The 16,658-nt window shown below is 41.2% G+C and overlaps 1 protein-coding gene across 1 annotated transcript in view; it reads right to left on the bottom strand.

Moving 5' to 3' along the window:
* Positions 1-16,307, bottom strand: part of LOC147709300 (chymotrypsin-C-like) — a 48,145-nt gene extending 31,838 nt beyond the window's left edge. Inside the window, exon 1 of the mRNA XM_086927855.1 lies at positions 16,229-16,307. Coding sequence (XP_086783981.1) covers positions 16,229-16,268 — 40 coding nt within the window. The 5' untranslated portion in view covers positions 16,269-16,307. The remainder of the gene's footprint in view (positions 1-16,228) is intronic.
* Between the last annotated feature and the right edge of the window lie 351 nt (positions 16,308-16,658).

Genomic DNA, 16,658 nt, shown 5'->3' with positions numbered 1-16,658 from the left:
GTATACAAATTAAATCAAAAATTCAGTCTCTTTGGCTCTTTTAAAGACATGCTGTTGTCTTACTTAAATGCTGGAAGGAGCGCGGTCACCAAGGAATTACCTTCTTGTGGCGTGCCGGAACCTGGATTGGGGTTTGTCCGAGCCCACGTTTTAACGTGTGTGCCGTGTGGCCCATTCCTACACCACCACCTCTGACCGGCGTGGTGCGCGAGGGAGTGGATCCTCAAACAGCAACAACAGTGATTTATTGTAAGAGAAGAGAGGTGGGTGAATTTGACCTTCTGTCGTCAAGTCCAAGAAGGCTGTTTGATGGCAAAATACCATCATAGAGATGCAGACCATTAGAGCAACATAAGCAGATGAGAAAAAGAAGCAGTAAATGGTGGAGACACATCAGGTGGTGGTGCCCATCTGTACCTACCAAAGATGTGCTCTCGTAAGACATCGTGGAGATACTAAAGTACAATTCTGACAGGCTAGTTGGACACTCAAATGGCTTTTTGGAGTTCCAGATTTACTGTGGGTTCTTTTGGAATGTAAACTGTTTGGAACTGTCCGCAAAACGTAATAGCAATCATGGTGCAAAAGATTTTCAAATGGCTCCAGAACAGCACCCGAAAAACTGCCACATACACCCTACTACATAAACTGAACCAGCATACCTCAATAATCGCATGTGCTTTCACAAACCTTCCAGACACCTGCACTTGTCCGGACTTCAGATTACACATTGTGCTCCTACTATGGGATATTTAACTTGACATTGACCTTTCCCTTATCCGGACATTGAATCTATGGACTTACCCCCGACCGTGGAGACCTAGATTTCTGGCCGACGCCCATTGGAGCTACCTGGTAGCCAAAGAGGAGATGGGCTGTGGACCTTCCCCCTCGGCCGTCACATACCCAGCTGGACGTTGGACAGATTTTTTTCCTGCCTCTCTTTGTCATATGCTCCCTCCTACTCCTTTACCCTACCCCATTACCCCTCTACGCTCCAATTATTTTGCCCTCTATGCTCTTTAAATGTTTTCCCGTTGAGACCTAGCTATTCGGCCAATGCCCGGTGGAGCTACCTGATAGCTATAGAGGAGATGGGTTTTTGGGACTTCCCCCTCAACCGTCACCTACCCAGCCGGACTTTGGGCAGACCTTCCTTCGTCTCTCTGCTGTTTCTCCCTCCTACCCCTTTACCCTTACCCCCTTCCCCTCTACACTTCACTTATCTCGTCTTCTATGCTCTTGTAATGTTTGTCTAGCAACTGATGTAAAATGGAACTGATGTAATCTTGTAATTTTTGTGGAACCTCATGTAAAGCGCTCTAATACTTCCGGGTCTAGCCAGCGCTATATGAAACGTTTAAAATAAAACTAAAATAAATAAATAAAAATAAAATAAAATGAAATCAGCTGGGTAAAGAAATACTAGACCGGGTAAGGTCAAAGATGGCTGCTGGTAAATGGATTTGGAAAGAGGCTCATTTTAATCCACTTCCTGTTTTGAGGTTTTCGGATTTATCGGTTGAAAAAGTGCATCATTTCTTATTAGCTTGTTGTGAAGGCTGAGAAAAAAGGGGGACTATGCTTTATAAATATAAAACATGTTTTTGAAGGACCGGAAAAAAAAGGAATAAATTGAGTGAAATTTGCAATCAAATTCTTGAAGCAAAAGACAGCTTGTTGCTTTAGAGATATTTGTTCTGAATCCAATTGAGCTAATGGGCTGATTTTTTCTTATTTCCTGTCACGGAATGAAGATTGAAAAAAATGGAAAAATGAAGTAATGAAAAAAAATGTTTTATTTGAGAAAGAAGTGTGCATACACCGGGTTAAAAAATATTGGGTCTATAGAACAAAGAGAGGCTGGTCCCGAAAGGCAAATGAGACTCATAGTTTAAAAAATGTTTTGTTATGGATGTGATTTGAAATACTATGTATTAATTAAGAAAGTATGATTTGAAAAAATTGGGAATGTACACTTTTAAAAAGTTTTGTGTTTCTTGCAACAGATTTGGGTGGTCATTAGGAATTTTCAGGTGGCCAGAGGGAATTTGTAGGCCTCAAGACAACTTCTTCTATTGGATTGCAATTTAAAATCTTCTTGGTATCTGTTTCAGAATCGTCTGCATCAGAGCTGATTCCATGGAATCTCATCATTTAGGCCTTTTTCGTGAGTTCTCAGATGGAACACCCACCGTTGTTCTTTTTTGAACAAATATCTTTCGTTTTGGATTTGTTCGATTATTGTCCATGAGAAATCCTCCCACTTGTGACCTTTTTCCAAAAAATGGGCTGCCATTTTAGTGGCACTCTTTTTGCATTTTATGTTGCTTTTATGTTCCCCTATCCTTATCTTGACGGGGTATGTGGTCATTCCTAGGTACTCTAAAAGTTACTAGTGCCATCTTGGAAGAGTATTTATTTACTTTTTTTGTCAGTTTACACACATTGCACATTCCACAGGGGTGATGCCCAGAGATTGGTGGCATTAGAGTAGTTTGCATGATCTGTTCGTCTCTTCTTTCTTTTGGTCTGGTGTGTACCACCAGATCCCGGATGCTCTTACCTCTTCTATGTGAGAAGATAGGTTTTGGTAAACTGATGCCTCCATTGTTGAGAATTCTCTATTGTTTGTTTACAATTTTCGTGATCCCATTAGAGTTTGTGTTGAAGGTTGTTATGCATACTGGGCGGTTCTCCTCTTACTTATCGATTTTTGGTTCCAAAATGCTATCTCTGCAGTTGTTGCGCGCCCTTTTGTATGCATTATCAATCACCTTTTTGGGATATTGGCGTTTCTCTAGTTTCTTTTTTAGATCACTTGATTGTTTTTTTTAAATCTTCAATTTCAGTGCAGTTCCTACGAAGGTGTAGGAATTGTCCATAAGGAAGGTTGTTGCGAAGATGACGAGGGTGGAAGCTGTTGTACAATAGTAGGCAATTTTTTGAGGTTTCTTTGAAATGGGTTGCCGTTGTTAGTTTTCCCTCTTTAGCATGGATATTTAGATCAAGGAAGACTAATTTCTCATTCGAGATGGTGCTTGTGAACTTCAAAAATTGGTCTTGGCAATTCAGCCATGTTAGGAAACGTCTGGCAGTGATCTCATCCCCATTCCAGATGATTAATATGTCATCTATATATTGTATATATATATATAAATGCCGCTTCTGCTCGAAATAAAAATCTGCAAGGCAAGTTCGTGTGGCGACTCGTTGTTCCCCTGACGGGGATAAATTGTTAGAATATATATATATATATATATATATATATATATATATATATATATTTGCAGAATGGATTGATAGGATTGAGGATTTTTTGTTTTTCCAGTTGGTGAGCATAGAGACCAGCTATGCTGGGAGCAAAAGTGTTCCCCATGCTGGTCCCATGCTTTTGTAGATAAAGTGTGTTTCGGTATTAAAATTAATTCTTTTTGAGGGAAATTGGCAGCACTCCATTATCATGTTTCTTGGTGTCTGGTAATCCCAATCGGTGTCGAACAAGACGTCTTCTATGATATTTAAAGTCTCTGTGTAGAGAAGACTTTGTATAAACTTTCCACATCACAACTTATCAATAGTTCTTTTTCTGGATTGAATAATTGCCCGTCTAACAACTGCAGGACGTCTTTGGTGTCCTTAAGGTATGTGGACGTTTGTTGTACTAGCGGTCTTAAGAAGGCGTCTGCAAATTTAGAGATCGGTTCCAATATGGATCCAATGCCAGACACTATTGGACGACCAGATGGTGAATCCAGGTTTTTGTGGATTTTAGGTATTGTGTGTAGGTAAGGTGTTCTTGGTGAAGTTGTGGTTAGAAAATCCCCTTCTTTTTTAGATATCCACCCATGTGATCGTGCCTCTTCCACCATACTTGCTATCTATACTCATATTTGCTCTGTGGGATCTTGGTTGAGGACCTCATAATTCCTTTCGTCATGGAGGAGGCATTGGTACTCTTGGTCATATTTCTCGGCTGATTGTATTACAATTGCCCCTCCTTTATCTGCTGGTTTTATTACCAATTTAGGGTTGTTGGCTAGTTCTCTCAGTGCCTCATTTTCTTCTCTGGTAATGTTGTGAAAGACCTTTTTGGTTGCTGGGTCCATTTCTTCTAGATCTTTCATGATAGCTTTTCCAAAGGGGATCAGTTCTACTGGTAGATTGGCCTCAGGTGGGGTGAAAGTAGATTTTGGTCTCAAACTGGTGTCTCCATCTTGCTTGTCATTTTTCTCTTTGTCTTTGAAAAAAACTGTAACTTTAGTCTCCTCATAAATTCTTTCATCTCTTTGCATAGTTGGAATTTATCCAATGTTGCCGTTGGTACAAAACCTAGTCCCTTTTCTAGGACTTTAGTCTGTGCCGGTGTTAGAATGTGGTTTGCATGGTTGACTACCAGATTAATTTCTTGCTGGTTGAGGCCCCTGTCATGCTCCTTATTGCCATCTGGATTTGTTCTTCATTTTGTGGAGCCCAGTGAACGTTGTTCTCTCTCCGATTGCTCCCTCTGTTCCTCCCTTGGCGTAGTCCTAAAAAATGTGGCTGTTCATAGAAGGGGTAGTCCTATGGAGGGTAATTCCATTGAGGGTAGGCCCCTTGTTGATGTGGGTATTTCGGAGGTCCTAGGGGGTGCATGGGGTATGAAGGTGGACCTTGATAGTGGCCCCAGCCTCTTTGGCCATGGAACCAAGGACGTCTGTTGTTGCTCCTCCCACCTCAATACGGTTGGTATTTCCCTTTGCTTGAATCAGATCCACTGGATCCTGAATCGGATGAATCATCGTCAGTTGTCATCTCGTGACGGTTCTCCTTCCTGAGGTTTGTAATCAACTCTTGTGTAGGGATAGATCCTCTCATGGCTGAAACGGGTGACATCTTTTTTTAGTTTGTTGTACTTGCTTTGTTTCAATGTGACTTCAAAGTCATTGAGATTCTTGTTTAACTGTTGTCTTGAGGCCTACAAATTCCCACTGGCCACCTGAAAATTCCTAAAGACCACCCAAATCTGTTGCAAGAAACAAAAAACGTTTTTTTGAAGTGTACATTCCCAATTTTTTCAAATCATACTTTCTTAATTAATGTTTTAAAGCTATGAGTCTCATTTGCCTTTCAGGTCCAGCCTCTCTTTGTTCTATAGACCCGATATTTTTGAACCTGAGTGTATGCACACTCCATTATCAAATAAACATTTTCTTTTCATTACTTCATTCTTCAATTTTTTTCAATCTTCATTCTGTGACAGGAAATAAAAAAATTTCAGCCCATTAGCTCCATTCGATTCAGAACAAACATCTCTAAAGCAACAACTTGTCTTTTGCAGCAAGAATTCGATTGCACATTCCACTCAATGTATTCTTTTTTTCCCGGTCCTTCAAAAACATGTTTTATATTTATAAAACATAGTCCCCCTTTTTTCTCAGCCTTCACAATAAGCTAATAAGAAATTATGCACTTTTTCAACCGATGAAACCGAAAACTTTGAAACAGGAAGTGGATTAAAATGAAACTCTTTCCGAATCCATTTACCAGTGGCCATCTTTGAACTTGCCATGTCTAGTATTTCTTTCCACAGCTGATTTCATTTTCTGAGCGTGCCTCCATACATGGCACACACGTTAAAACTCGGGCTCGCACCCCAAACCAGGTTCTGGCGAGCCACGAGAAGGTAATTCCTTGCTGACCACACTCCTTCTAGCATATAAGTAAGACAACAACATGTCTTTAAAAGAGCTAAAGATACTGCGTTCTTGATTTCATTCGTATACTATAACGACTTCTGTGTAAACCCCCCCCTTTTTTCCCCTCTGTGTTTCAAAATACACACAGTGTCTAATTAAAGGCGCCCTTACACCTCTCGTGACAGCTCATGGAGCTGTAACGATAACATACAGCTGTATGTATTTATAGCAACTTTAGATGGCATGTTTATTTTGGGACCTGCATACCAATATTACTTATAATGGCACACCATGTGAGCACATTTTAAAAAAGAGCAAGTGCACAGACGTCTGTTGAGAATCCACCAAACTTCAAAGGCCCGTCATAAGAACATATTTCGAAATGAGCGAGTGCATAGTTGTTTTGAAAAATCTGTAGAATACCACAAACAGTACATAACGATTGTATATAACTTCCATTTAATATGTATGAATGTGTTGGAACGAAAGATGTAATTTGCAAAAAACGGCATATGTATGAATGAGTTCTGAATAAATGTGAAACTGGGCACCATAACAACGAGGAGTGTTTCTTTAGCTGGCATATGAGTAGAGGATATTTACCAAGTGGTAGTAATACCCACAACAGGGTTGCAGAAGAGAAATATATCACAGTGTCAAAAGAGCATAATACTTTCCACATGATGGTGATGTGGATATATGATGTGATAAATAATGAATGCCATTGTTTATCCACAATATTTTTTCATTTCAGATTTGTTGCAAGATATACTACGGGTATATCTTTCAAAACTGCCCAAATAGGGAATAGAGGACAGTACTTGTGACCAGCAGGCATATGTGCATTCATTACTCTATCACCCAGTGAGGTGAAACAAGGATCGTTTTTTTGGTCGTGAGGAAGAAAGCCAAGGGGATTGCTTCCGAAACATGTCGACCTTGTAGAAGGTGACTCATCATAGTACACCATCTACACCTCTCCATTTTTACTATTCTCAACTAGGGAAGGCAATAAAGTATATATTTTTTCCACTAGCCAGAGAATTTTTATAGTGCTTGCGCGTCTACGTTGGTCGCCCCATCCCGTAGAGGGGCGGGAAGACCCCAATGATGAAGCATGACACTGAATCAGGTTTCAGTGTGTGAGGGGTATTTTACAATTTTGGAAATATGGCCAATTCAGTAAATAATTAAGACACAACACAATAAAAATCCAACACCAATTTATAAAATTAAAAAATATTTTTTCTTTAAAATGAAAAAAATCCAATGCAGGGAAACGGGAATATGACTTTTAACATTTTTTGCACGATATAGCACATAGAAACGTATATCCCCTTTTGGTACATCTGGTCATGCTGGACCTGCTCAAAGTCAAAGTTTCATGCCGACCACGATGAAGCCCTGCAGGGGCTACTCCTTGCAGTAGGTCTCGGTCAAAGTTTTTACCTTCTGACTTAAAAACTTTTCTGGAGCTTTTCTTCACGGGGTCCGTCGAAGTTCTCAGCCACCCCTGATTCGGCGAGGGTTCGCCAGCTTGCCTTGCAACGAACTCCCAGTCAAACTTATGGAAGTCCAACCTGCGGAGCTTTCCAGCGGTACGAGCTAGGGATGCAGGCTGGCACACAGTTGATGGTGGGTGGCTTGGCTCTCCTGGTTGGCCCGGTCACCTTTTCTAAGTTCAGAATTAGAAATGTTTGCAGAGATTTTTCTTGCAGGGTCCCTCAATGCTTTTCACTAGGCCAGATTCGGTGAGGGTTCGCCAGCTTGGGTTTCTACCTACGCCCGATCAAACTCTGGAAATCTGACCCCTGGAGCTTTTCAGCCGGAAGAACCTGGGCGGCAGGTCAACTCATGGTTGATGGTCGTCGGCTTGGCTGGTCAGAGTGAGCCGGTCCACTTATAGAGCTTTTTACCAAAGTTGCTCCAAACTTCTCCAAACCTCTGGAACTTCTTCCTGAAGTTTTCCAAAGGGTCTCAAAGTGCCCCAAACTTACTCCACGGGTCTGGAATCTCCAAGATGGTCCTTGAAATGGACTTCAGTTTCCACAATCCACTTGGACAAACCCCTTTCAAATTCACTGGTAGTTCTCCAGGCTGGGGATTCTTGGTGGGCCAGGTTAGCTCTGTTAACCTTCAGCTTGCAGGGAGTCTACTCTTTAGTCCTTTTGAAGCAAGGTAGTCCATAGGACTGTAATTCCAGATTGTGCAACAGGCGCAATCTTCAGTCCAGAGCCAGGTTGGTTCAAATCAAACTCCTCAGCAGGGTCCCTTCTTCTCCTAAGTTTGAAGCAGCATCATCTGAGAGGCTTTGTCCCTTTCAGATACTTATTCCAAGTTCTCTGGGTCAAGAAGGAGGACACTCCTGTCCAATGAGGTGCAGGGCAATGCTCCAGGGTATGACCACATCCTCTAAAGTGGGGAATTATTTTCCCAAAGAGAGCATCATTTCTCCAAAATTCATCATGGCTGATTTTCCAGCAGAGGGAGCAGAACTAACTCAACCAGCCTACAGGATGGCTTCATATACCTAGGTCCACTCCCCTTACATCTGGGAATTCCTCCTTAATCACCCCCATCCGGCTGTGGGAGAGGTGTAAATGAAAGTGATTTTTCCAGCTTGTCTCCTTCTCTTGAAGAGCATTGTTTACTACCACTCCCCCTGGCTCTGGCGCTCCTATGCCCAGCAACCTCTACTCTCAGACAGGCCACCTAACTCCAGGGGTCATTTATCACCTCTTCAAACAGCCAGTCCAATCCATTTACCTCTGACAAATCAAGGCAGGGCACTAGAGGGCTGAATTGTGGCTTGCAGACAAGAAAATCTTATAACCTCTTGTCGGTACATTTTTGAATACATTCAACAATACCACATTGTTGCATTTATCATTAACATTCTTCTGAGTCCTTTAACCCTAGTTGTATGGCTTTCCTTTCTCCAGTTATTAATTAATAACCTCTTGCAATGTTAACCTATGGGCTGGGGATCTGCAATGGAAAATTTAACTGGCCAATTTCTCCAATACCAGGGCCTGTATAAGGGTCCTCCTTATACCTACAGGACCCCCACCCCTAGAATACATAGGAAAGACTTTAGGGGTTCTGATTATATCAAAATATTGCAGATTCTCACTTCACAGTGCTCCTAGCACAAAAGACGATTTTGGGAAGCACTATACTACAATGTAGGCAGTGAAATGTGCACTTTCACTAAACCCAGGGCATATAACACACATTTTATAAGGGCCCTCCTTGTAGATACCTGATCTCTAACCCCTAGGACACCTAGGGGAACCCCTGGGGATACCTAATATGCCCCAACATTGTAGTTTATCAATTTGTAAGTGCCCTAAACCCAAAAGTCAAGATTGGGCACAATTTGCATTTTAAAAGCAGTCCTCCAACACGGGTCTGCTTTTAAACTGACCTCAGGCTACAGCAGTGCACACATGCAAGAGCAGGAAGGGCTGCTGGCCTCTAAACCACTATGCCCTAATATATACTAGGGACTTAAAGGTAGTTTCAATCCCCATGCCCTATTATGTACTAGGGCCGTATAGGATAGGTCATGTCAATCATGGAGGTACCCTAGTGTATTTATGTGTTTTTACTGTATTTGTAAGTGTCTCTTTCAACATAGCACTGGCCCTGGGCCTGGTTAGTCAGAGGCCAGGGTCAGTCAGAGTCAGGTACCACCAGTACCAGTCAGCAAAAAGTTGGGGAGTGCCAAGGGCACAGATGACTTTGCAACACTAGAGAAGCACAAACCCAGAATTTAAAACATAACACCATGGTTGGGGGTTCTCTTTAATAATCAGAATTGATTTCCATCCTAATGAACCCATTTTCAAACTTTAGGATAATGAAAGAGTGGGCAAAAATCATAACGTTTTAATCTATACTTTGCAGCTTTCATGCAGCTCTTTGATGAAGGGTAATAGCTCACTGTTCAGTGTTAGGATTTTAACTTATAAATAGCAAAAGAATCTCTCAGACAAAAGCAGTAACTCACTGACCTATTTACATTATATGCATTTTGTGATCTGCGTGGTACACGATCTTTGTAGCGGGCATATTACCCCATTGTGGCTACCTTACCATGAGTCAAAACTTCCAGTACTCAGACCTCTGATCTCTCTCAATAAAGATCTCTAACCCCTTCGCTGCGGCAGCAATTCTGCCGCAGCGCTAGGGGGGGGGGGGCCCGAGCGGCGTTCGCATGCTCGTGACGGAGCGGCTCCGTCACGAGCCGCGGTTGCCCTGTGCTCATGACGGAGCGGTTCCGTCATGGCCCCGCCCGCTTAATAGAACGCGCCGTGCAGGCACGAAATCAGAGCCGCGCAGGCGCGGTGGCAGGGCCATGACGGAACCGCTCCGTCATGAGCACAGCTCAGCCGATGCTCATGACGGAGCGGCTCCGTCATGAGCATACAAGGGGTTAATCACCGAAGTTATCATCACATTTTTATTGTTGCCTGAAAATTTCTGGAGACCAGGAATGCAGCAGGTACTTTTCAAGCCATAATGCACTTGCAACCATGACGCCCTCACCCGAAGTCAGCATCCTTTTTTGCTTGGTGCATGAAGATGCAAGATTCATATACATTTTTTTTAACATTTGGTCTGATTACTATGTGAATGTAAACAACAATAAAGCATACATGCAAACTCTGACTACATGCCTGCTTTTCTCAATATTTCACTTCAAAACAATGCGAATGTATTTGTTTAACGGGTGGTGATTTGTATAGGGTCAATGGAAAATCCACAAGGTTGTCCCTGTCCCCCCCAGAATTTTAGTGTCTCCTACGCCCCTGGTAACATACTCAGTAGTATATCATTGCCCACAGTTACTACCACCAATACTAATATAAGCACACAAAGGTCAAGTGAGGATAATATATGTAAAAGATTAGAATTAATGATATCTACTCCACTAGAGCCGTTACTGCAGACATTGTGTCAAATAGAAGACAGAATGAATAAGTTAGAGCAAATTGGCTTTGAAGTACGGTCAGTGAATCGAGATACATGTAATTGTGGGGGCGCAGCCAGTGGGTCAATGCCTCCGCAGACGAGGACTTTCAGTAACGTAAGGGACGGTCTTACAATTAATGAACCTTGCCCTAATATTCAACCTGTCCCTTTCACTACAACTGATTCAGCATATACCAACTCCCTACATTTGGAAGGGAGACCTCGTTCCACATCACACATTCAGTATCCATCTTCAACAAATCATAGGCTAAGTCCTAGGGATGGGGCTGCGATAAGGAACACTGGAGAGTCACATGTCCAGGGCGCAAAACAGAGGGTAGCTAATGATCTTCCTAATAATTTGAGTTTAAATCTCCCTCCAGAAGCTACGCCATATACTGTTGTTTTAGCGAATGTTCCACCTCTAGTTTTAAATGATCCTGAACACTGGTCTACACTACGTAACAAAGCAGTCTACTTAGTGAGCTCTAGAACTGGGCTAAAGAATATCGTATTTTCAGAGTTTAAAATGGTTCATAGGGTATCATGGATAGGCAGGTCCATAAAGCTCCTACAAGGGGACTGCGTGATTTTAACCTTTGGGTCCCCAGACTGGTCCAGCTTATTTTTGAAAGGGCAGGGAACTGGCAGGTTGATCCAAATGGTATTAACATCTTACCCCTGGGGTTCTTTTACCAACCCGACACTATTTTACTTTACGATCAGGGAGGAAGGTTACCCGTAAAGAATAGGCGAAATTCCTATGTGGTACCAATAAACAATCGTTATGAAATCCTTACTTCCCTAGAAGATATTGATTGACTTTTTGACCCAAAGTTGTCCTTATCTGATAATGTTATCCCAGTTTATCCTACCACTGAAATGCTGAATAGTGAGCCAACACCACAGAAAGACTGTATGAGATTCTCTATCACGAACCAGGAAGACTCCAGAGGGAAAACTCCAAACATAATTTCAGTACAAGTATCGGATACTGCCGATATCTCGGAAATGACATCTACAACGTGCAACTGTTCAAACATCACTAATAAGATAGTCTCTTGTAATTTGGTGTCCTGGAATGTTGCTGGCTTGCGCTCAAAGTTGAGTGAGCGCATTTGGTGTAAGTTCCTATTAAATCAAGATCTCCTTTGTCTCTAGGAGACATGGGCTAGAGATGCGATTCACATCAATGGGTTTAAAACCTTACATACTAGGGCAATTGAAGGACACAAAAGAAGGCGTGAAGGTGGGCTTTGTACTTACATATCCAATAGTTTAAACATTCAGGCTGATCTTTATATAGAGGACATCAACAGGCTAATCAAGATTGAACTACACAGTAAGCAATATTTGATTTTGATTAACTTTTACAATAAAATTTCCAGCACTTAGCATTGATCATGTTAATAAAAAGCTATGTAGTGATGTACAATCCTTATCGGGAAAATCTGCCAAAGAAACAGTTGTTATTTTGGGCTGGGATTTTAATTGTGTTTTATGCTCGCATTCTGAAAATAATATCTGTGGCCCTGAAGCTGAAGAAGGGTTTAGCAGTACCCATTTTTGTCATTCTAGTCAGGGGGAGATATTTAATGAGATGTTATGTCTTTTAGATTTAGGCTTTGTAAATGACATGTGCCCAAATCCTGCTTCTATGGGCTATACTTTTAATGGTAGGAGCGTGTGCTCTACTATAGATTTTATACTTATGTCAAATAAATATGCTTTATGAATCCGTTCCTTTCCCATTGATGAGTGATCATTTCCCACTATGTCTGATAGTCACTTTGTGGTTGAATCGCCTAATTAATAGTAATGAAGGTGACCAGAATTTAGATGCAATTATTCTTGATAAGCAGAATGGTTACACGTTGAAATAGTCCATGGTTGATCCCAATGTGTTATCAAACAGGTGGTAGATAACTGCAAAAATGCACTTGAAGTCTGCTTTAGTGAGACATCAACTCCCATGAATATCCTGGATTCTTTTTCATTAATATCCAGCTCGGTGAGGGAGGTATTACATGTACAGAAATCAAGTATAGTTAATTCATATGGATGGTTCAACTCGAAGTGTACCAAAGCTTATTCAAACTTTAAAAATGCCCTCCACACTAATCCTAAACATCAGGATAGTATAAGACATGCTAGAGGGATGTATAAATCAGCAATTAGGGAAAGGAAAATAATCCTGAGAAATGAAGCGTGGGACTCGCTTCATATGGCTGCTTTAAACCGTGACAGTAGCGCTTTTTAGAAAGCGGTTAGGAAGGGGGTCCGACATTAGAGATTGCTATTACAGAGGATCAGTGGATCCAACACTTTACCAAGGTCTTTAATGGGGAAGGCAAGTCCAATAATAATTTAGAAGACATTTTGTCAGCAAATAATACCCAAAACTCCAACCTCCAATTTACACTGGAGGAGGTGATAAGGGCCATTTTGGTTACATTAGGAGGAAAAGCCCCAGGACCTAACAATATTCCCGCAGATCTATTTAAATCAAATATAGATTTATGGTGACCAGTGGTTACACATGTAGCTAATTCGAGTTGTTCTGTATCTTTTTTGCCTACCTGGGTAGAGTCAATTATTGTCCCCATTTTTTAAAAGGGTAACCTTCAGGACCCTGGTTGCTATAGACCAATTTTGCTGTTGGATTCACTGACCAAAGTAGTGGGTCGTATAATTGTAGCATGTTTAAATGTTTGGGCACAGGATTATAATGTTCTTTCAGATCTTCAATCAATTTGGATTCCGAGAAGGCGTAGGTACCATTGAACAGGGCTTAAATTTTGCCCTACTGGTGGGAAAAAAACACACGAGTAAAAGAAGGAAGATTATTTTTAGCCGTTGGAGACCTCACGCTGCATTTGATTTAGTTCGACACGCTAAATTCTTGGAGATCTTAGATAAGATAGGCGTAGATCCACATATCATTGATTTTCTGAGACGTTTTATTGTAAAGCTAAGACGAGAGTACGATTTGGCATCAGCGGCGGTTGTACCACCCTGATCCCAATTCGAAGGGGGGTTAGGCAAGGTTGTGTCTTGGCCCCCTTTCTTTTTAATCTTTACATAAATGGTCTTGAAGTGGCATTGGTTACAGAACAGAACAACTACCCCCAGGTAAATTGGCGACCGATACCTGCCCTTCTCTATGTCGATGATGCAGTGCTAATGTCACGGACACCAATAGGTTTACAAAAGGTTTTTAATGGTTTTACAGATTTTATGAGTAAGTTAGGACTCCTGGTGAATACCTCTAAGACGTTTGTAATGAGATGTGGCAGAGGGATATGTTCATGGATGGCAAAAAAATAGAGTTAACTAAGACATTTGTGTATCTAGGAATATTATTCCACGTGGATATCCTGTTGACCCAGGCCGTCTTATCAAAAAAGTTAGCCTTCCAAAGAACCATTACAGCGCTTGCCCAGTTCTCTTAAAAACTGGGGAGAAAACTCCCTGGGGAGCTTTTGCGGCTTTATCACGCCAAAGTATCCCAATGGCAATGTATGGAGCAGGGGTGTGGGGTCTGGCTAATGCTCAACCACTTCAGACCATGGAAAACAATTTCTTGAGATACATTTTATCAGTACCTAGAAGTACCTTGTCATTTGTTTGCCATGCAGAACTGGGCCTATCACACTTGTCAGATCTTATAAAACTTGTGGCACCGGGTATGGACCAAGGAGGAGACTACATTAAATAGGGATATTTTAACTGATATTTTGAAGATGGAAAAGGTTTTAAGGATTTCTTGGGTCAGATATGTCCGTGATTTTATGCAGAATGCAGGCCACCCAGAGTATTTTACTGAACCAACTACCATGCGAGAGGTACGTAGGAAAGATCTAAAAAAGGAAGGTCTAATGATGATGGATTTGTCACGGCTGACTACAGAGATTCTGAAACCCACTGTACAAGAAAATCAACTTATTTTAAGTGTTTTTAGCATTCAACCATATTTAGCAATTGTACTTGGAGGCTATGACAGATTTCAATTGACAAGATTCAGGCTGGGAATATTGCATAGAATTGTAAGTTTTCCCACTATGAATGACTGGTCACGAACAATGATTCCATGTCCCTGTGACACTTCCTCCAAACAATCTACCATCCATGTTGGGTTTTTTCTGTAGATTTTATTGTCACATAAGGAAAGTGTGGATTCTCCCTATCTTGAAATCCGTGGGGATTAGACAGTGTCGCCCAGCGTTCTTTGCTCTACAAATTTTGAATAACATGCATGTAATGTGGAGAATAGCAATGTTTTTTAAAAAAAAGTGGTTTGCTTCACAAAATCTATTGTTGATTAACAGATTTACACAGCATTTTCTTGGCATATTTTAAATGCGCCCCATGTGCTGCGATTTTATTCTTCTGTTGTTACCCAATTTAGTTTGATGGTTATTATCAATTTATTTTAAGCTTGGGCCTAATGATGAATTAAATTTGTAATTATGAGATGTCTATTGTAATTATGTTTTTGTAATGCTTTTATGATTGTATTATACAACAATCGAATAAAGTTGTTCTTTGACTTTGATTCCACACCACATAATTCAACAACAAATAACATAATTCAACTCAACAACACAATTACACATCACACCACATACATCTAACCCACACCACATAATTCCACATCATGACACACAATTTAACAGCACACCACATAATTAAACTCCTTTACATACCGCTCCAGAACACAAAATACCAGTCTACATAATTACACTCCATGACACACAATCCCACTCCACATAATTCCAGTGCACTCAATACCACATAATTAATAGCCTCATAATTCTACTTCAAACCATGCCACATAATTCCACTGCACAAATCCACTCCACACCACACTATTCCATGATTCCAGAAAGATACATCCACTTCAGTCCATGATACATGGGTAAAATACATGTCATTTACAAAGTCAATAGCTTTAACTCTCGCAAAAGTGAGACCTATTGGCTTTGCCAATGCTTGTTAAGTTCTTCAGAATACATGACTGTCCCCAGATGCTGACTCTGTAAACAAGGATCTGACAGCTAACTGGGACTGTGGCGGGATGGGGGTGAGGGAGTATCACACAACTAAGTTGTAGTTAGCTGTGACAATTTTGTGAGTAGGAGTTCAAGAAGCGAAGAAGGTCCAATCCCAGGTGAAGAAAGATGGCACATTAGAAATCTATCTAAAGAATAAAGCATTAAGGACGTCTGACCCGCTCTTACATCTGTGCAAAAGAAGCAAATATGTTATTAGTGGAAATACTACTTTATGGTGAAATAAGTGCCCTTTAAAAGGCGTACATGCACGCGCGGTGGGTCTTGTTCCTGAAATCATTTTCAGCCTCAGGGTTCCTACCACCTGCGGCTTCACAACTATACACACACATTTCCACGTTAAGAATAGAAATCTGTGCCAGGTGCAGCCTCCCAGGCATACCCTGGAAAGGTTTTCTGAATCTATTTACGTGTGCAAGTCACACACTTAGACACACCAATAGTTAGTGAATGAGACCATGAGGGTTACTATCAAAAGATGAGAAAAAACAAAGCACTCACCGCAGGTCAGGAGGACAGCAGCAAGCAAACACCCGAACATTGTAGCAGGTCAGGATCTAATGAAGCCCAGATGGTTTTTAAAGGGTATCTGACAAGTGTCTTAGATAAACTGGGGGCCGCTGTTAATTAACCTATAGAAAAAACCTGCCGCCTGGGAACTATTCTATGGGAATGCAGCATATTCTGTCAAACATTAACAAACATCTGATATGAAGTTATTTATACCGATGGATTCTAAAACACCTAATCAGGGCAAGAAGGCCTTGTGCACTTTAGATTGTAAAAGTTGTCTTTTTTGTGCAGTTTATCTTTTCTACAAATGCCACAAGCACGTTCTGTAAGTTAAAATTCTATAACCTTAGGAGTCCGTTCATCTATTGTTGAGGGACGGGTCCTTGTTCGATACACTGCCCTTCAATCTCATCGTCAT

This window comes from Lissotriton vulgaris, chromosome 6, assembly GCF_964263255.1.
Source record: "Lissotriton vulgaris chromosome 6, aLisVul1.2, whole genome shotgun sequence".
Classification (NCBI taxonomy): Eukaryota; Metazoa; Chordata; class Amphibia; order Caudata; family Salamandridae; genus Lissotriton; species Lissotriton vulgaris.
The sequence above is the reverse complement of the archived record's forward strand: the minus strand, read 5'-3'. Positions and strand labels throughout refer to the sequence as shown.